The sequence below is a fragment of the Sardina pilchardus genome, chromosome 2 (genome assembly GCF_963854185.1).
Source record: "Sardina pilchardus chromosome 2, fSarPil1.1, whole genome shotgun sequence".
Taxonomy (NCBI): Eukaryota; Metazoa; Chordata; class Actinopteri; order Clupeiformes; family Clupeidae; genus Sardina; species Sardina pilchardus.
Genome location: NC_084995.1, coordinates 6,535,738 through 6,555,929, shown reverse-complemented (window position 1 = coordinate 6,555,929; position 20,192 = coordinate 6,535,738). Strand labels below are relative to the sequence as shown.

Here is a 20,192-nt window from a genome sequence, read left to right as displayed (position 1 = left end):
ACATGTGTGTTTTTTTCTCCAGAGGTTGTATTACACGGAGAATGACTCCGAACAAGGTTATGTAATTACTAAATGGCATCCATCCACATTGAGTTTTATGCCTCAGGCTTTGAAGTTGAAAAAGGTGCAGATCTTTAGGGTGGAGCCCAGCCCGACCCAGAACGCCGGGTAGAGCGGATGTGTGAAGGTGGTTTGCACGCGGTGCAGGAGGGTGGGGGTGTCCGTGATGCTGTAGAACGCCAGCACCCCAGCTCTGTGGTCCAGGTAGACCCCGACTCTAGTGACGCGGGGAGCCAGCAAGTCCACTCTGGTTTTATTGTGCTGGAAGCAGCACGTAGAGTCCAGGCAGTTCAGGCCCCACGACTTGGCGTTGTGGCCCAGCTTGCCGTCAGCGCTGCCGACGTTGCGGCGGATGCTTTTGTAGGCGACCCCCACGGAGACGCCTCCGGCACCCCTCCACTCCGCCTCCCAGTAGCAGCGTCCCGCCAGGCCCTCCCGGCACAGCAGCTGCGCCCAGCAGGTGAAGCGCTCTGGGTGCTCTGGGTACGGCAGCGCCTCCCTGCCCGTAGTCACCTCTCGGAATCCGTCTCGAAGGCTGAGAAAGGAGTTGGCAGTGTTTGGGTCTAGAGTTACCTCACAGCAGTCTGGGGAAAGGGTCACACAAAATGGTCTTATTTCTCTCAGAATATCCTTTACATTTGAGGTTGGATTACATGTCTATGTAGACGTAAGTGTAAGTTTCTGAACCTGAAATACAATATATTTTTGAGGAAACTGAAAGGTATGGTTTTACTTGCCAAAAAGAACAGCAGGGATATTTCTAAACCCTTTTGATCGTATCAGACCAATGAAATTGCTAGAAGCATTATTGGTACCCAGCAGAGTGCCATTTCTCCTGTAGGTACAGTAGGCTATGGAGTGCATGTGCTGTATGTAGGTACAGTAGGCTACGGAGTGCATGTACTGTATGTAGGTACAGTAGGCTATGGAGTGCATGTGCTGTATGTAGGTACAGTAGGCTATGGAGTGCATGTGCTGTATGTAGGTACAGTAGGCTATGGAGTGCATGTACTGTATGTAGGTACAGTAGGCTATGGAGTGCATGTGCTGTATGTAGGTACAGTAGGCTATGGAGTGCATGTGCTGTATGTAGGTACAGTAGGCTATGGAGTGCATGTGCTGTATGTAGGTACAGTAGGCTATGGAGTGCATGTGCTGTATGTAGGTACAGTAGGCTATGGAGTGCATGTACTGTATGTAGGTACAGTAGGCTATGGAGTGCATGTACTGTATGTAGGTACAGTAGGCTATGGAGTGCATGTGCTGTATGTAGGTACAGTAGGCTATGGAGTGCATGTGCTGTATGTAGGTACAGTAGGCTATGGAGTGCATGTGCTGTATGTAGGTACAGTAGGCTATGGAGTGCATGTGCTGTATGTAGGAACAGTAGGCTATGGAGTGCATGTGCTGTATGTAGGTACAGTAGGCTATGGAGTGCATGTGCTGTATGTAGGTACAGTAGGCTATGGAGTGCATGTGCTGTATGTAGGTACAGTAGGCTATGGAGTGCATGTGCTGTATGTAGGAACAGTAGGCTATGGAGTGCATGTACTGTATGTAGGAACAGTAGGCTATGGAGTGCATGTGCTGTATGTAGGTACAGTAGGCTATGGAGTGCATGTGCTGTATGTAGGAACAGTAGGCTATGGAGTGCATGTGCTGTATGTAGGAACAGTAGGCTATGGAGTGCATGTACCGTATGTGAACTTACATTGCAGGAGCTCTGCTCTAGTCCTGGGGGCGCTGCTGTTTTGCATGGTCAGATCATCCACTGGTGGGTCATGGGCGGGTGAGAACACATCAATAGTGAATCGAAACTAGGCAAATGAGAATGTGTACAGGAAAAGTGCTACTTCCACACACTGTACCTGATTGTCCTCGTCTTAAGGTCTGTGGTTTGGATGTGGATGAGTGCAGTGTGCGCTCCTCTTTGGTATTAACTGGAAAAAAACTTTTTGTTACTTACTATATATTTATTTAGCCAGTATATTTAATATGCACAGAGTGTTGTTTTAGAGGGGAAGGTTTTGTGGGGGAAAATGCTTCTAGAGCTACAACAATTTAGATGGCAGTATCAAGCATATGATTGGAAATATCTTCATGCATTTTTTATAATATCTTGGAAATTGGAAATATCTATATTTGTACAACATTTGCTTTATTTAAGATCTACCCATCCCGCTATTATTAAAACACAGGCAAAACAAATGAAAATAATCAAAAACTGTCTCACTTATGTCTGAGATGGCAGTTAGTTCTTTCTTGATTGACTCATCCAGCCGCTCCTTGAGCTCGGAGAGTGACTTTCTCATGGTAATGAGGGAGAAGTAGGGGTGCATGTCCAGGCTGGGGAGATCCCCTGGATCTGGGACGCTCTCCAGTGATTGGCTTCTCTGTCAAGGAAGACAACATGTAGGTCTCACGACAATAGAGCAGTGTCCCTCATCCTCTGCAGTAACAGCCCTGGAGCGCTTTGTAAGGTAAGCCCTTCACGACATGCTGCGTAGCCAGTGTTCCCAGGCATCGAATGTCATGGCATCAGCATAAAACTGTCATTCTACTCTGACACTACAACGAATCAACAAAGCTATTAAGCAAAAAAGAAAATGTTATAAGCATTGTTGTTTTTTTTACCTTAAAATGTTTTGAAAACAGACAAAAAGGGGAAATCCTACATGGTGTTACTGTGTTCTATCCCACAATACTACTCACTAGTAGTATACATCCCTTCTTGCCTTTACTTACCTGAAGGAAGTGGATGTGGTCGTCAGTCTGGGACAGCCGGTCGAGTTGCCCGTCTCTGATGCTGAGCTCGGTCATGTGCTGGTCCAGCGTGTGCAGGATGCCCTCGGCCTTGGCCACCGCCTCCTTCTCCTGGGTCTTGATCAGCTCCTTCACCTCCAGGCGCTTGCGCTCTATGGTGCGGGTCAGCTTGGAGAAGATTCTCTCGCTGTCCTCCATGGCGGCCTCAGCAGATTGCTGGTGGGGCATTGAGCAGTGTAGTGTGTATGTGTTTAACAAGCCTTCAGAATTAAGTGTAGATGCATTCTGGATAACAACAACTATGTTAACAAGTATGATGTACAAATATGCACTAAACCACATTACCAATGGATGTGAGGTGTGATGAGAGAGGTGACCTCATACCTTCAGGTATTTGACCACATGCCTGATCTCCTTTTCCTTGTCTCGGTTCACCTGTCTGGATCTCTTCCCAGCATCTTTCAGTTGCTTCTGTTTCAGCAATTCATTTAACGAATAGTGGTTAGTAGAATGATCACTCATATTTTATCAGCTCTAAAATAAGCCAGGGGAAACCCAAGCAGTGTGTACACTTTGAACAAGTAAACATGATTTGACATGATCTTTATCAGCATTATTTGTACAACTGTCTGACAGGTGAATATGGGTGTGAGGCACAATGATAAATAGTCATTGAAAGAAAAAAAGAGCATTCACTTTTTCAGTGTACAATGTTAGGCAAACACTTATAAGAACAGGTTAAAAGAACTCATTGCCAACATGTATTAGCCCAGCCCACTGGTCATTTTGTTTGCATATCTTTGTTTGGGAGGCTGCTGGAAGATTTACCAGTCTCACAAAGGCTATATTTCTACAGCGTGGCAAGGTCAAACAATTTGTATGCATAAATACATACTGAACTTAATTTATGAGAAATTAATTAGAAGAACTGAAATCATTTTTTATCACTGCCATAAACTTGGATGTGAGTGTAGGCTATAATTAATCTGAACCGGACCGGATGAACTGGATGGTGGAGCGGTGTTGTCTGTTTACCTGTCTGTCGACTCGTTCAGCATTTGCAGAAACCACACCGTGACCTTTGTGCCCCTCAGCCTTGCACTGGAAGCAAATGCACTTATGATCAGCGCGGCAGAACAACTCCAGCGGCTTCCTGTGCTGGGAGCAGAGCCTCTTCTGCGGTTGTTTTGTGGCCTCGACGATCTTGTGGCCACTGCGCTTGCTCTCCTGATGTGCCTTGAGGTGGCTCTCACAGTAAGAGGCCAGACACACCAAACAGGTCCTCACGGCCTTGCTCTTCCTCTTGGTGCACACGTCGCACTCCACATCCTCGAACACGCTGGCGTATGCCTGGGCACGGGCGGTCGCCTGGACGCCAGCTTTCCTCAGCTTCTCCACCACTTCCGCGAGGATGTTGTTTCGGCCGAGCACCGGCCTCGGGGAGAAGCTTTCCCGGCACTGCGGGCAGTTGTACACCCCCCTCTGGTCACTCTTGTCCCAGTAGCTCTTGAGGCAGCTCATACAATAGCTGTGTCCACAGGGAGTAGTCACTGGATCCTTCAGGACATCCAGGCAGATGGGGCAACAGAACTGCTCCTCTTCCACTGAAATGTTGGTTGCTGCCATCCCTGTGTCCTCGTACACACACACTGAGAACAGCAGGCAGGCAGGCAGGCAGACAAAAGCCTGTTTGTGTGGGAAAAGGGAGTGTGGCTGGGAGTTCAGGTGGGTCATGATCAGGTTTCAGTGCACACTACCCGTGGGAGCCAATCACATGCGAGCACCAAGACAGGTAGGGCAGGGAGAGATTTATCAACAAACATTGGCCAATCATGCAAATAGAGGCAACGGCCTATGGAAGAAAAGAACATGGTGTCCTTCATTGGTGCAGAGTATCATCAACTGCTTCATTCAACTGGAGTTATTGTCAAAGCGTCTCACTGACACGCATCACTGACATCAGTTATTGATCCACAGCAGGGTAAAGGCTGATTACTAGATTTTTTTCTCTGAAAATTTTGTGCGAATGTCAAAATGTTGTGACCAATTCTTAGTACACAATAGTCTCTGTCTCTCACAGAGACATGCATGATACCTGAACACTACTTAAATGAGAAACTTCTGAAAACAGATCTTGGTTACAAGTGTCACACAAGTGTTACACTGGCTTGTCAAAAGGTAGGGTACTGTTGCGTTCTACAGTAGTAAGTCTTTTTTAACAGGTGCGTCAAACCAAAATATATCAGAAAAAGGCAGGAAAGGTTTGCACTAAATAGTAGACATAAATAGTAGACATAAATCTTTACTGAAGAAGAAAACACTGGCTTGTCAAGAAAAAGTCTCTTTAACATTTTGTTGGACCGCCTTTAGTTTTGATTAAGGCACACATTTGGTGTTGCATCATTTCCACAAGCTTCTGCAATGTCACAACATTTATAATGTTACTGTCAATACACTGACTGCACATATCTGTACATGTTGTTCATACTACATAGCCATATAGTCTGCTCCTATAAGGTTACTGCTAATATATTGCATATATTATTTATATTTAATTAACATTACGGTAAACCACCTTTCGTAAACCAACTGTACTGTCTACACTACACTACTATACATGTATATCCTGTCCTGTCTACACCACCTGTCTATACTTTGTATATCACATCACACTTTTCTGCTTTTTTGCACTTCTGGTTAGATGCATTTGCAAATACAAACTGCATTTCGTTGTCTTTTTACTACTTTGCACAATGACAATAAAGTTGAATCTAATCTAATTTCCATCCAGCATTGCATTAATTTTCCGATCATCAATTTTGTATTGATGAAGGGAGATTCAGGTCTTCTCCAGCATATCCCAAAGATTGTCAATGGGGTTAAGGTCTGGAGTCGATGTGTCACACGCCCTGAATCACTCTTTCCCAATTTGAGCCCAATTAATCCTGCCATTGTCATTTTATGCCCGAAATATGCCCGTGCCACCAGGGAAGAAAAAAACCATTGACGTAATAACCTGGCCATTCAGTATTCAGATAGTCCTCTGGCCTCATTCTTTGGGCACATAATGTTGCTGGACCTATACACCTGACCCCAGATCATAGCGCAGCAACTCCAGATCATAGCACTGCCCCCACAGGGAGGCTCTTACTGCACCTATTTGCTTAGTTAAATCCAGGCGGTGACCTTTTGTTTGGCCAGGCAGTGTATAAGCCTACATCTTTTCAGACACGGCTCTTTTGTGCTCATGTGTAAGGAAGAAACATGCACATTGTATTCACATCTCTATGTATTTATTTAAAATAAACTTTTATTCTCTTTTACTTATTCAAAAACAAACTTTTGTGTCACCAAAAATGTTCTCAGCTGAACACCTTCCTTTGTGAAATAAAAACCTGACACGCGTTTGCAAAAGATATTCACATTATTTGTTTCTTTTTTTTGCCATTTTCTTATCTAGCAGCAATGTAACATAAACAGCACCATTACTTTACAGAACTAAAACATCTATCTGCCCATCATGATTGTGCAAAGCATGACATGTTGGACATCACCTCGATGTCAGTAAAGCTCTATGTTAGCATAACATATTCTGTTTTTTTTTTCTTTTTTACAATAAAATAATAAAGATAAAATGTTGCAAAAATACCATAATGAAATCACTTTAAAATGGTTAAATAATAGTTAAGTGTGATGTGTGGACCTCTTTCCACAAAACACTGGAGTATATTATTATATATTTTTTTCTTCTTTCTGTTCAAAGTAAACATGCAGCGATCCTAGCGGCTAAACGAAATAGTACAGTTTGGCAGCCGATGTGTGGTTCTTCGGTCCTTGTTACCTCCGTCTCCTCCTCTGTTGCACTCGAAGTCTGGAACTCGTTGGTCTTGAACCTGAAAAAAGACAAATACAGTAAGTATAAGGAGGTGCTACACACAGATAATATTATTATACTGTAATATATTGGTATATGAATACAGTGCATTATACACTGAGATTCTATACAGATAGAGATACATAGAGCTCAGATTCAACATTGAATAGCAGGAGACCAGGTTTTGAATAGAGAGATTGAAACTGATGCAACTTTTTAAAACAACTGCATAAATGCAATTATAGATGATGATAGAGAGGTGGACAATATTGATGTCAGACAATAACTTACCAAATGTTATAACTTACAATAACTTACCACATGAGAAGGCGAATCCACCAAAAGAAGGTACAGGAACCCCAAATGTGGTTGGGGCAGGAGCACTTAGGCCAAAAGGTGCTTGTGCAGCTGGTTCTGAAGGAAAGTAGGGGGAAGTAAGCAACTCATCAGACCTGGATTCTTTTGCTTCTTTTGCTTAAAATATTAAATCTGCTCTGTCACTGTTCGCCTTTTCAGCTCTACAATCTTGTCAGACTTTTTTTTTTTTTTTTTTTAATTTTTACTAAATAGCACAGTACAAGGAAGTGTTTCCCAAAGTGTAGTGTGGCCGTCAAGGCATTGCATTTGGGCCGCGGGAGCCTCCTCGTAAAAAAAAAAATATGTGATGACATGAAAACACAATTCAGGGCTATTAAAGGTGAACTATGGAGGGGTTTTAGCTTAATTTACCTTAACTGAACAGCTTCGGAGTCACTAGAATGGTTATATGTCTTTTTTCAGGTGGAATGGTGGCCGTTTCACTTCCACCTACTGTATAGCGTCTGTGAGCGGAAAAAACACTCTTGCAACTTTGGGCCGGTGCATTGACAAACAGAAAGTGTCCCAGCCTCGCTATCATGCTCATAAAAAAGCAGGCTGACCGATATACAGTGCCTATAGAAAGTCATCATACCCTTTTGAAATAGTTACTTTTTTTGTCTTACAGCCTGAAATCAAAACCCATTTTTAAAAAAATCTTTTCCAGTTTTATTAACAAATTTAGCTGTACAACATCAAAATAATGAAAAAAAAGTCAACAGTTCTGAAAATGAAAAAAAAATTAAAAACTAGAATAACAGGGTTGGAAAAGTCATCATACCCCTGACTTAATACTTTGTAAAGCTTCCTTTTGCTTTCATTACAGCCATCAATCTGTTTGGATATGTCTCTATTATAGCTTTGCACACCTAGATAGGGGAATATTTGCCCAATTTTCCGTACAGAAATGTTAAAAATGAGTCAAATTCTGTAGGGAATGGCGATGGACTGCTCTCTTCAAGTCAATCCACATATTTTCTATAGTATTTAAGTCAGGGCTCTGACTTTGCCACTCAAGGATATTCACCATCCTATCCTTAAGCCACTGCTTTGTTCTTTTGGCAGTATGTTTAGGATTATTGTCGTGTTGGAAGGCGAATGACCTCCCCATCCTCAGCTGTCTAGGAGAGGGACGCAGGTTTTCCTTAAGAATGTGGGTGTACTTGGCAGCATCCATTTTCCCTTCTATCCTGACCAATTGCCCAGTTCCCGCTGAAAAGAAACATCCCCACAACATAATGTTGCCCCCACCATGCTTCACACTAGGTATGGTGTGTTTTAGGTGGTGTACTGTGTTGGTTTTCACCAAACATTGCGCTTGGAGTTCAGTGCAAAAACACATCTGGAATATTCTGCTACCATGTGGAAAATGCTTATATGGTCAGATGAGACTAAGATCGAACTTTTTGGAGACTAAGATTAAGTTTTTGGACTGAGCTCCAGGCGCTAACCAAACACAGTATACACACCCAAACACACCCAAAACACACCATACCTACTTTGAAGCATGGTGGGGGCAACATTATGTTTTGGGGATGTTTCTCTTCAGCGGGGACTGGGCAATTGGTAAGGATAGAAGGGAAAATGGATGCTGCCAAGTACACCAAAATTCTTGAGGAAAACCTGCGTCCCTCTCCTAAACAGCTGAGGATGGGGAGGTCATTCGCCTTCCAACACGACAAAAATCCTTAACATACTGCCAAAAGAACAAAGCAGTGGCTTAAGGATAGGATGGTGAATATCCTTGAGTGGCAAAGTCAGAGCCCTGACTTAAATACTATAGAAAATATGTGGATTGACTTGAAGAGAGCAGTCCATCGCCATTCCCTACAGAATTTGACTAAATTTTAACATTTCTGCACGGAAAATTGGGCAAATATTCCCCTATCTAGGTGTGCAAAGCTATAATAGAGACATATCCAAACAGATTGATGGCTGTAATGAAAGCAAAAGGAAGTTTTACAAAGTATTAAGTCAGGGGTATGATGACTTTTCCAACCCTGTTATTCTAGTTTTTAATTTTTTATTAATTTTCAGAACTGTTGACTTTTTTTTCATTATTTTGATGTTGTACAGCTACATTTGTAAATAAAACTGGAAAAGATTTTTTTTTAAATGGGTTTTGATTTCAGGCTGTAAGACAAAAAAAGTAACTATTTCAAAAGGGTATGATAACTTTCTATAGGCACTGTACATGCTAAAGCTGTAGGGGAAGATCTGCAGAGAAACCTGCCAGCGTAAAACGAGAAAACAGCTAAGAAATGGCCAAACCTGCATAGTTTCTCTTTCATCTTTAAAGTTATCACAAATATACTGCTGTTCACAGCTTCCATGGCACCAATCTGAAGCTCCTATAGATAGCATACGGTATATTTGATAAAATATGGATATTTAATTTCTATGGAATTGGAGAGTTATCGAATAGAGTTCTTTTGGATGTTTGTGTGGATAATTAGAGACATTCTGGAAAACATTCATGACGACTCGCTGCTGGATGGGTTTTGGGGTTTTATAAGCTCCTCCCTACCTACCTCTTCCATTTTCCAAGATGTATTTGTTGTGTGTATATTAGGAAATACCTGATGCACGCATGTTTGCGCTTGTGCATGCATTTACTGTATGTTGTGCTGTTGCCTGAGGCACTGATGAGCGGCAGCTACATTCTTAGTCTCGTGTTGTGAATACATTTTTGGCTGGACGCAGAATAAAATGACAAACTTGAAATTGGGCCTTTGCAGTCTTAAGTTTGGAACCTACATTTGTGTTAATATATTTTGTCTATTTTTGTACACAGTTTTTTTTTCTAAGATTTTTGCATTGCTCTTTTTAGCATTTTAATTTTCTTAACTGGTTGTTATTTTTTTTCTTTTTAATATAGACATTCTAAGGTTTAGAAACGGTTGAAAATGCCATCTACTGGCCCCATCAGCCCTGAACCCTGAGAGACCAGTGTTTACATGGAGTGGACCAGTTGGTTTCTAGTCATTGTATTTGCCACTCGCTGATCAAGACTCACTGTTCACAGGAAATTAAGCCTTTCCCCTTTTCATCCCCCCGGCAATCAACCCCCAATCCTACCCCTTACCTATGATTCAGCATTTGCATAACTGCATTGTATGTACAGAAAATGAAGTTCTCAGAACTGATGCGGAACTTGCACTCTACATACACGATAATGTGTAAGCCTTATGCAATGCAACCATCTAGTGACCAAATTTACACCAATCAAAATCATGATAGCGTTTCTGCTTTTAATGTTTATATTGCATTTTTAGGTCTTTATTTTAGGCTTTTTTTACAATAATATTTTAAATGAGTACTGTGGATGAAAATATATGTGAATTTATATGAATCTGCGTATGAGGAGCCTATTAAATTGTGATTTAATTGCATTTAGCACAAACTCACCCATGGCTGGTTCCAGGTCTGTCTTAGGCTTGGGATTTTCAAGAACTGCAACGCCATTCACTGCAATACAACATACAACAATGGAATACATTTGTTTCATTGACCAATCTAAACATTTGATACAAACTGAAAAATGCAAATAAAATATATCACACCAGACTATGGTTTATACTGAAAACGATGCTAAGTATGTATATTTCATCTTCACCTTTTTCGGAAATGTTGAAAAATCCACCCTGGCAGACATCTTCAAGCAGTGCCTGAAACTCAGAGACTGCAGCGATGACGGAGCCAAAGTTTGGGTCTGGTCTGATGTTTGGTACGTCCCCTCGTTCAGGCTGTCCTCTAAGAGACTGGCAGCTCTGGACAGAACAAGGCATAGAGAGAAAAAAAACAGATGTATGATTATGTTTAAAGTTTATAAATGTGAAGTATGCAGATGACTCATGATTCTTTCCTCCAGCACTACAACTGCCCGGAAGTCTCCCTACTGTACTTGTAGACAACAAGATCAATAACATTCTCAAAACTCTCAAACAGCATTTAACACTACTGCCCTTATAGGTTTCTGAAATGCTCTGATGACCAAAAGGTGAACAATAAATGGACCGCATTCATAGCATTTTATTCTACCTGACAGAGCACTCGGTGTACATTACAAGTTAATGTCTCACATTAACCTATTCACACACACACTAAATTGGTTCAGGCTCAAACCCAGCATCACACCACATCAGAGATCAGTATCAGAGAAAGTCCATTCAAGCAGAGGAATCTGACAGGAAGAAGTATAGTATAGTATGTGTACTTTTTTGATACCATGAGGGAAATTTGGTCTCTGTGTTCACAAATTGGGATAAATGCACACAGCACGCAGGAAGAGGCGTTGAAAATCCAGTGATACAGAGATTATTTTTTGTTGTTGTTGTTGTTGCCATAATCGAGCCCCCCTATTAAGTCCTGCTCCCGTGTGTTGGCATGCCGGCTGCCGTGCTGTACCTGGAGGAAGTTGACGTGGTCATCCGTCTGCAGTAGCCGGAGCAGCTCGGCGTCCCTCTTCCTGAGCTGGCTCAGCTCCTGCTCCTGCTGCCGGAGGCAGTCCTCTGCGTGGGCCATGGCTGCCCTCTCCTGGACCCGGATGAGCTCCTTCAGCTCGGACTGCCTCCGAGCTATGGAGGTAGACAGCTCCATAAATATGCGCTCGCTCTCCACCAGAGCGGCTTGGGAGGACAGCTGCAGAGGACAGGAGAGACCATGCCAGGTTACAGGGTGTGACTTATAGCTGGACTGGTGTGTGGGTGTGTGTGTGTGTCGGGGGGGGGGGGGGGGGGGGGGGGGCATCACTAACATCACTAAAATAAGAGTTAGACATGTATTGATTAGAGTTATTTGAAACTACATCACATTGAGATTTAGCATCACTAAAATATCACAACCACCAGGCTACTTTTGAATGGCAGACAGGGGTCAAAGTCTACAAACAGCTTCCGTGCAATAGGCCTAATCTATTGTGAGAATACATGCTTATCACAACACATTGATCGGTGGCTTGAGTGATCGTGGCCAGGTGGGTGGTGTTGGTCTTTGCTTACTGTGAGAGACGTCATAGAGTGCTTCAGCTGTTCCAGCTCTTTCTCTCGCTCTTGAATAACTTGCTGGGATTTTCTCTGCATCTCTCCAATCTCACTCTAGAAACATCAAAAGACAAAACATTCCACCATGTAATTCTTCACATCCCATCACAGAAATATGTGCATAGGTAATGTCCTGATAATATGACCAAATCACCACCCCCATCGACCTCCAACTTCAGCGCACCTTCTTTTCTGTGATTTCACCTGCGGCCAACACAGCATCGTGACCTTTGTGTTCGTCGGTAAGGCATAAAGAGCATATACACCGCTGATCAGTGCGACAGAAGACCTCCAGGAGCTTGTCGTGGCGAGAGCACAGTTTTTCCTGTATCGTTCCGAAGGGTGCGACCAGCTTGTGCCTCTTGAAGGCCTGAGACTCGTAGTGGGGTTGAACGTGAGACTCACAGTAGGAGGCCAAACATACCAAACAGGATCTAACAGCCTTGTTTTTCCGTCCTGTACAAACGTCGCACTCCACATCTCCGGGTTCGGCTAACGAGTCGTCAGAAGGAACGGTCTGAAGTCCGGTCTTACTCAGTTTCTCTACGACATCGGCCAACATGGTGTTTCTGCCCAGTATAGGCCTTGGCGAAAATGTCTGTCTGCACTGGGGGCAGCCATACAGCGAGATGAATTCATCCTGGTCCCAATAGCCCGAGATACAGCCTTTACAATAACTATGGCCACATGGTATAGTCACGGGGTCCTTGAGAACATCCAGACATATCGAACAGTTGAACTGATCGTGTTCGAGGAAAACACCAGCCTGTGCCATTTTCTATAATCAAATAAAAACGCTACACTAGTGGTTGGCGATTTAAAGGCTGTGGCATGAGAACGAGTGGAGTCAGCTTTGTTTTGCAGGAAATGGTCACGTGAACGAGGGAGTGGCTTGGAGGTCTTTGACAGGAGGGGGAGGGGAGGAGCCTTGATGACAGCCGAGGCCCTCAGTCCAAAGGCAGCGTTCGACCACCAGTGGGCAGAATATACCCGTAGGTTGCCGTTTAGGAGGAACATTGGACCTTCATGTTGCTGTGCATTTAGTATCTCTTTCACTCTGATGCTAAATTCACATGTGTATATGTTTTGGTGTTAGGTACTCCATGCAAGACTTTTACCCAAATATAACCTCTACGAAGTAAATTTGATGGTAAACCAGCTTGTAATAGGGGAATCGTTCACCTTGCATATCAATAGACATAGTGGGTCACTAGCAAGAGAACCAGCAATGCAACTTCAATAATTGTCAATCCACAGACATCTGGCGAGAATCGTGAAGCATTACCTTGTCAGTAGACACAACTCTTTGGTGATAGGGGAGTGGCCAAAAATACTTGAAACTGCATAGTTAAACATGTCTTTAAACTAACAATCGAAATTAAATGTGAAATAAGATCAGATGGCAAGGTTAATCAGTCAAATGCTCACACATTGTTTTATTGCCTCACCTGAAACCATAGCATTAAATCCCTTTCCAAAAGAAACACAAGATACATGTTGAAAAGAGTATCTTCAAGAGCATGCTAAGTTTCTAGGACATTCATCAATGAGAATGAAGCACAGCAACACAGAGTACACAAACATGCAAGTTCTGTGCAAACAATAAGAGGAATCCCACAAATTGTAAAAGGTATACACACAATACTGTCCAACAACTGAAAATACAGGAACATAAATGAGATAAAATCAGTGCATGAAGTACATATAACTTACAATAAATCTTTTCAAAATGCAGTAAGTGCTTCAAGTCCATTTACAATAATGTATTACATAATGAATAGGAACAACAAATCGTATAACTCTGGTAATAAATATGGAATTCTGACTACATTCAGTCTCAGTGCAAATGACAAACTGAAGCCTATGACAATATTCAAGTATCATAATGTGATATAACTCATCCCCATCAATTCTGGTCAATAATTTATAGCTACAATATCCTTTTTTAATCCTGTGCTTCTCTGGTCCCCTGAGCTCAAGGAGTCTTTGGTCAGTCTTCCTCCTTAAAAATCACATCACGTCTTCCACCTTCCAGTTGACAGTCTGATACAAAGTTGCTGCAACTAAAGAAGCCCCCTCTTTCAGACCTACAGCTATGGAATTCATTTGTTTGCATTCCAAAAACATGGAAATGATTCCTAAAGAAATCTTCCAAAAAAGACATGCAAAGCTTTATATCAGCAAAACTATCTTGACCATGCCTTTAGACAGGCATCATAGTTGCAGTTCTAAAAGTATATGTTGACAGCAATAACTACACATTGCACCATTAGGATTATCCATGACTGTCAATCTTCTCTTTCAACTGTTCATTTGCATGTCATCAACATTCGTCTTAATTTTCATAGTATTTATAATATTTGAAATTCTACTGGTTACCGTACACGTTTTGAAAATGTGAGGCATGGCTATTTTCCATCCTCTGTAAATGGTTGGAGATACAGTGGGGTGGGGCTGGGGTGGGTGGACACACAGGATTTCAATATCGGTAAGAACACCTCCATCTGGACCATCCCCCTCACTTGCTCTTCTCATCCAGTCCACTCTCAGCCCTCAAAACCTGGCTGTTGGCAGAGATAAAGTTGATCCAGTGCTGGAGATCCTCTGGGACGGCAGGGCATTCCACCTGAAACACAAAACACATCCAAGACTGAAACAAAAAAAAGAAGACTCATCCAGGGGCTCAGCAGATTGTTTTTGTTCCTGTACTTTCTTTTTTTATACACTATATAGCCAAAAGTGTTCGCTCACCTGCCTTGACTCACATATGAACTTCAGTCAAATCCCATCCTTAATCCATTGGGTTTATTATGACATTGGTTCACCCTTTGCAGCTATATCAGCTTCAACTCTTCTGGGAAGACTTTCCACAAGGTTTAGGAGTCTACCATTCTTTCAGAAGTGCATTTGTGAGGTCACCCACTGATGTTGGACGAGGAGACTCTCTGGCTCTCAGTATCCGCTCTAATTCATCCCAAAGGTGTTCTATTGGGTTGAGGTCGGGACTCTACAGTATGCAGGCCAGTCAAGTTCATCCACACTAAACTGTCATACATGCCTTTATGGACCTTGCTTTGTGCACTGGTGCACAGTCATGTTGGAACCGGAAGGGTCCATAAAGACATGGATAACAGAGTTTGGTGTCGATGAACTTGACTGGCCTGTACAGTGCACACTAGTCCTGACCTCAACCCAATTAGAACACCTTTGGGATGAATTAGGGCGGAGACTGAGGTTGCGTTCACACTGTGTACACTGTCCACACTGAGTGCGGTACTTCCCCTGACCCCTACTGCAGTTGGTCTTCGTTCACATTACATGTTTGTCTGCGCACCCTGGTCCGTTTGCATCATAAGTACCAGATTCCAGACACAGGTCCCGGGTACACACCTGAGTTCGGTACGGTTGCGTTCACATTATCAAAACGAAACAAACCATCAGACCAAACGAACCCAGGTCCGGTCCAGGGGACCTAGTATGAATGCGCCCTGAGAGCCAGTCTCCTCGTCCAACATCAGTGTGAGACCTAGCAAATGTGCTTCTGAAAGAATGGTCAAAAAAAACATAAACACACTCCTAAATCTTGTGGAAAATCTTCCCAAGCAGCAAAGGCCAATGTCATAATAAACCCCAGGGATTAAGGATGTTACTGATCAAGTTCATATGTGATTCAAGGCAGGTGAGCGAACACTTTTGGCAATATAGTGTATATTTAGTGTGATTTTCACCATACTAAGCTCAATCTTTTAAGATTGAACATTAGTCTGGGGAGGCTGCGCTTTGTTTCTACTGCAAAAGAGGCGTGATCAATGGGCATCGTTCAAATGACTCCGTACGCAATTGCCAGGAGTGGGGCTAGTAGGTCAATTAAACTTTTAGCCTACCAAAGCCGGTCGGTAGAAACGCAAACAAGTCCTTCTGCTGTATGAACTGTTCCAGGTCAAGTTTTTATTCTGTAGAAAACTTGCCTTTAACATCTTCCAAAACAGAAGCGGCTGCTGCTTTCCTTTCGTTGCTGATAAGTTTCATTATCATCACATCACTGGCCAATAGCGTGCCAGGACTAGAGTATGGCCGTTTTTGATTGGAGCCAAAGATTCTGGCAGTGAAACAGAGAAGATAGATCTGCTGGTATCCAGCCTGAGCTGCCGGGCGAAATTCAAATTCCCCAGAAGTTCAGGCAGGGTTCACCCAGCCTAGTGTGTATTTCATGTAAGAAGATGCAGCTGAGCCAGACAACTGGACATAGGCTAAATCGAGAATGTGCCTTTGTTCATTAAATACAATTTACTTTGTTTTGTTATAACCACAGTAGACCACCACATTGACCTTTGACCTCAGGCTCACCTTCCTCTTGCAAAGGTGCTCCAGGATCTTTTCGGGGCTGCTGCGGACAACATTCTGCCGGCAGAACATGACTGCCGAGAGAAAGCCATCCTTCTTGGACACAAAGCGCTGCTCCAGGAAGAAGGACTTCTCATCCCAGGTCACGATGCGACTCCTCAACTCGAAGGCCTCGCCCAGGGCAAGGGACCTACGGTAGCGGATAGTGCTGGCTCCCACGACCATTGTGGCCTTCATTGCCCGAGCGGCCATGAACAGCCCATTGCGGGTGTAATAGGAGAACCTTGCAAAGTCGCACTCCCTCAAGTAGCGGGCATTATTCATGTGGCCCATGTAGTCTATGTCATGGGGAAGCACTTTCCCTTCTATCATGTGGTCAGCAGTTATATCTTTCAGGGGGCTCTGGAACAATGACTTTATGATCATCAGGAGGCCTCTCAAGAAGTACCACACATCCAGGCTGCCAAAAAGCAGAAGCAGACCGGAGAGCACCCACAGAAACATCTGAAACATCAGCAAAACACAAATAAAGTCACTGGACACAGGAATACACTTAGCGTTATATCACTTGTCAAAACACCCGAAATGCTATAACGTTAACGTTACTGACACAGGACAAGCTAAAAGGCTACAGCACACATTAGCATAACAGGTCGTGTTCGCAACCAAATGTGAGGATTCATTCTTCAGGTTTCATAAATATTCAACCAGATATTGTTCTCTGTTATCTTATGCATGCACAGCCTAACGTTACAGTAGTGGGAGCTTGCGCTATGACTGTCCACTTGCTAGTTAGCTAGCTAGCTGTAGCAGTCAACAGAGAACTAATGCGGACAAACCGAAATTAACTATGGTATTTATCAATAAATGAACACACTGATAATTCAGATTATATAGATTATGTACACAAGCGATACATAATGTATTTCATACGTTTTCACTCGCAGTCCTGACGTTGGGTCACTGATGAAAGCAGCACTAGTCGAGGAAGCCGGTTTCCTTGCCAAACGCTAGCTTTACTTCCTGGAAATGGCCTTTCGACAATTTCATTGGCTCAAACTGATATCGCGTGAGCAAAAAAGCAACAACCTAGCCAAGGCTACTGGAAGTTCTTGAATGATAAAAAGCAGAGACCAGTTCACGGCCATTTCGCATTTATTCAGACAAATAGAATTTCTCTCATCAAATCTGCAATAATTTTCACAGTCTAGGCTTACCACAAACCATTTGCATACAAGTTATTCTGCAGTAGGCCATTTTACTCTCCATTTGGTTATCCACCTCAACATAGGGAAAAAATAACATGCTAATAGGAAAATATTTGAGTCTCTCAAAAAAAAATTCTTCAGCTTATTGACCAAAATAATGTAGGCTATCTGAGACAGAGTCTTCGGATGGGTTCCTGTAAACATGCACACATAATGCCTGCTATTTAACATTCTTGTCTTTCATTGTCCATTGGGAAGGGCTTGGTGCTGTGTCCTCACTTGCTCTTCTCATCCAGTCCGCTCTCGGCCCTCAAAGCCTGGCTGTTGGCAGAGATAAAGTTGATCCAGTGCTGGAGATCCTCTGGGACTTCTGGACATTCCACCTGAAAGACACACATACGCCATCAGAATTGGAAAGAATGCTGCTGTTGTTGTTGTGGTTATATCTCAAAATGCTTGTACACTGATGCCCTTTAGTGATGCACTATGCCATTTATTATCTTTGTGAATTCTATGCATCTTAATTAGAGTCCTGTCTGCACTAAGTTAGGTAAAAAGAAGAGACAGCTGAGTAATTGGCAAATGTGCAGTCTTGCCTACAGGCTTTCTACTCTTTTCTATTCTATTTTGAGATAGTTCTCAGTTTTCCAGAGCATTCAGGAGATTCACACCTTTCTCTTGCAGAGGAACTGCAGGATCTTGTCTGGACTGCAGCCCACAATGTTCTGCTTGCAGTACATGACAGCAGACACACGGGCATCCTTCCCCGAGACGAAGCGCTGCTCCAGGAAGAAGGCCTTCTCGTCCCAGGTGACAATGCGGCTGCGGACACGGAAGGCCTGGCCCACACACAGGGCCCGTCGGAGGCGGATGGTGGTCGCCCCGACGACAATGCTGCCCCCGAGAGATCGGAGGGCCTTGAAGACACCGTTGCGCATGTACAGCGAGAGCCGGGCGAAGTCGCACTCCCGCAGGTAGCGTGCGTTGTTCATGTGGCCCAGGTCCATGTCGTGAGGCAGCACTCGTCCACTCATGGTCAACTCCCCCAGCACATCAAACACTGGAGGCTGGAACCAGGCGCGGATCAGCACCACAGCTGCTCTCAGGTAATACCACACATCCAGGCTGGAGAAGAGAACCAGCAGCACCACCAGAGCCCACAGCAATGGGTCCTCCCTACAAGAGCAAACAATCAGTTATTGAGAGAAAAAGGGGGGTCCATTCAAGACGTTAACCCCCCCACCTAGAATGGAAAGGCTTCTTCTAATTTTGCTCATCAATCTTTCCTATATGTGCACAAAAATATTCAAACATCTGCCATTAGTCCCACAGGAATGTCAATGACATCTCATTATAAATGCATGGGCATTGATACTGATTTGGTTCCCCCTTTGCAGGTCGAACATTTGGAAAGGATTTCCACAAGATTTTGAAGGGATCTGTGGGAATTTTGCCCATCCATTCAAAAATGTATTGTAAGGCGGCACTTGTGTTGGACAAGGCCTAGCTCGCAAGGTCTGTTCAAGTTCATCCCATAGGTGTTTGACGATGTAGAGAGCAGTGGTTCCCAAACTTTTCTGTCTCACAGCACCCTTATATTTTAACTCTTTTACTCTTGACCTCCTTTGTGCATTATTTGAACTTCCATGCCATTTTATGTAACCTTGTGATATGTTGGATAGGTCATTGCTTTTATTATGATAGTATTACTATGATAAGGTGAGGTTTATCTCATTTTTTATTTTATTCAAATGAACCACTCTCTTTTATTTAACTCATTTAATGGAACATTTGAAAAAAAGTCAACAGAATATGCCGATTCCACAGCACCCACTTTGAAAAACCTTAGAGAACTCTTTCTCAGTGAGCTAAATGACAAATAATCATTATATAAATGAAACTATGTTGTTCTGTCTACAACCTGAAGTAGGCTAATCATTGCATAAATCATAATTTACAATGCAGCAGCAGCAGCATCCCTGATTGATAATAACCTCTAATATTCGTTCATAGTAACAGGGGGTGTGCATCAGCTATAGGAGTGGGATCTTCTCCCTGGGAGTGAGTGATGATGTAATCCAGTGCTGGTGTAACCCAGTTCCCTCTGCCTGGTTATTTGCATAGTAATGTATTCTCTGCCTCCTCAGGTGGATTAGTTGCACTTGAAAGAGAAATAACGTGTTCGTTGAGAAGCAGTAATTAATCTGAAGCACTGCGCTGAAGCTCAGGGGAGTTGAGATGAGAACCCAGGCTCATAGACTGGAGAGTGGGGCATCCTCAGATCTCTTCCTAGTTTCAGGGTGTGGAATACACAGTGACATATGTATTGTATTGCAGATTGTGATACCCAGCTGTTATAAGTTGAAATAGCCTACTATGGCCTTACTACAGCTCCATATGTAGGCGTAAAACAGGTTTGGTAGGTTGCTATGGAATTAGCTAACCCATCTGAAATAACCTCCACATGGTCCACATGAGTGAATTCATTAAACAGGAGGGAAACTTTAAAACGTTACAAATTAAACAACATAAAACGTTAAGTGT

At 43.2% G+C, this 20,192-nt stretch overlaps 4 protein-coding genes across 6 annotated transcripts in view; all 4 read right to left on the bottom strand.

Moving 5' to 3' along the window:
• Positions 1–9: 9 nt before the first annotated feature.
• ftr87 (finTRIM family, member 87) lies at positions 10–4,505 on the bottom strand. The gene is made up of 7 exons (XM_062517366.1): positions 3,859–4,505; positions 3,208–3,294; positions 2,806–3,039; positions 2,294–2,453; positions 1,929–2,000; positions 1,772–1,831; positions 10–644 (listed from the first exon to the last, which is right to left on the bottom strand). The coding sequence occupies exons 1-7, from the start codon at positions 4,447–4,449 to the stop codon at positions 103–105; spliced, it is 1,746 nt and encodes a 581-aa protein (XP_062373350.1). The 5' UTR covers positions 4,450–4,505; the 3' UTR covers positions 10–102.
• Positions 4,506–6,094: 1,589 nt separating this feature from the next.
• On the bottom strand, positions 6,095–12,959 carry ftr67 (finTRIM family, member 67). 2 transcript variants are annotated; one of them, XM_062517367.1, is made up of 7 exons: positions 12,281–12,959; positions 12,055–12,150; positions 11,462–11,695; positions 10,671–10,824; positions 10,463–10,522; positions 7,006–7,111; positions 6,095–6,716 (listed from the first exon to the last, which is right to left on the bottom strand). In XM_062517367.1, the coding sequence occupies exons 1-7, from the start codon at positions 12,869–12,871 to the stop codon at positions 6,581–6,583; spliced, it is 1,377 nt and encodes a 458-aa protein (XP_062373351.1). In that variant the 5' UTR covers positions 12,872–12,959; the 3' UTR covers positions 6,095–6,580. The 2 variants fall into 2 exon arrangements, with proteins under 2 accessions (XP_062373351.1, XP_062373352.1); XM_062517368.1 differs by having other exon boundaries at positions 7,016–7,111.
• Positions 12,960–13,504: 545 nt separating this feature from the next.
• si:ch73-52e5.2 (protein THEM6) lies at positions 13,505–17,510 on the bottom strand. Of its 2 annotated transcripts, XM_062517364.1 has the most exons (3): positions 17,374–17,510; positions 16,444–16,944; positions 13,505–14,722 (listed from the first exon to the last, which is right to left on the bottom strand). In XM_062517364.1, the coding sequence occupies exons 2-3, from the start codon at positions 16,942–16,944 to the stop codon at positions 14,615–14,617; spliced, it is 609 nt and encodes a 202-aa protein (XP_062373348.1). In that variant the 5' UTR covers positions 17,374–17,510; the 3' UTR covers positions 13,505–14,614. The 2 variants fall into 2 exon arrangements, with proteins under 2 accessions (XP_062373348.1, XP_062373347.1); XM_062517363.1 differs by lacking the exon at positions 17,374–17,510 and having other exon boundaries at positions 16,444–16,953.
• Positions 17,511–17,577: 67 nt separating this feature from the next.
• The window catches only part of LOC134060952 (protein THEM6-like), a 3,012-nt gene continuing 397 nt past the window's right edge, over positions 17,578–20,192 (bottom strand). Inside the window, exons 2-3 of the mRNA XM_062517365.1 lie at positions 18,320–18,824; positions 17,578–18,031 (exon numbers count right to left, since the gene is read on the bottom strand). Coding sequence (XP_062373349.1) covers positions 17,924–18,031; positions 18,320–18,824 — 613 coding nt within the window. The 3' untranslated portion in view covers positions 17,578–17,923. The remainder of the gene's footprint in view (positions 18,032–18,319; positions 18,825–20,192) is intronic.

What these genes read in the sequence shown, in the direction of transcription:
- ftr87 (XM_062517366.1), bottom strand. Translation starts at nt 4,449, where the DNA reads ATGGCAGCAACCAACATTTCAGTGGAAGAGGAGCAGTTCTGTTGCCCC. An exon ending in ATGTGGTCAAATACCTGAAG is followed by an intron (nt 3,040 to 3,207) that starts GTATGAGGTCAC and finishes ATGCCCCACCAG; the next exon opens with CAATCTGCTGAGGCCGCCAT. An exon ending in TAGAGCAGAGCTCCTGCAAT is followed by an intron (nt 645 to 1,771) that starts GTAAGTTCACAT and finishes CCCTTTCCCCAG; the next exon opens with ACTGCTGTGAGGTAACTCTA.
- ftr67 (XM_062517367.1), bottom strand. Translation starts at nt 12,871, where the DNA reads ATGGCACAGGCTGGTGTTTTCCTCGAACACGATCAGTTCAACTGTTCG. An exon ending in ACTCTATGACGTCTCTCACA is followed by an intron (nt 11,696 to 12,054) that starts GTAAGCAAAGAC and finishes TGTCCTCTGCAG; the next exon opens with CTGTCCTCCCAAGCCGCTCT. An exon ending in TTCTCATGTGGTAAGTTATT is followed by an intron (nt 6,717 to 7,005) that starts GTAAGTTATAAC and finishes GTCTTTTTTCAG; the next exon opens with GTTCAAGACCAACGAGTTCC.
- si:ch73-52e5.2 (XM_062517363.1), bottom strand. Translation starts at nt 16,953, where the DNA reads ATGTTTCAGATGTTTCTGTGGGTGCTCTCCGGTCTGCTTCTGCTTTTT. An exon ending in AGCACCTTTGCAAGAGGAAG is followed by an intron (nt 14,723 to 16,443) that starts GTGAGCCTGAGG and finishes TTTGTGTTTCAG; the next exon opens with GTGGAATGCCCTGCCGTCCC.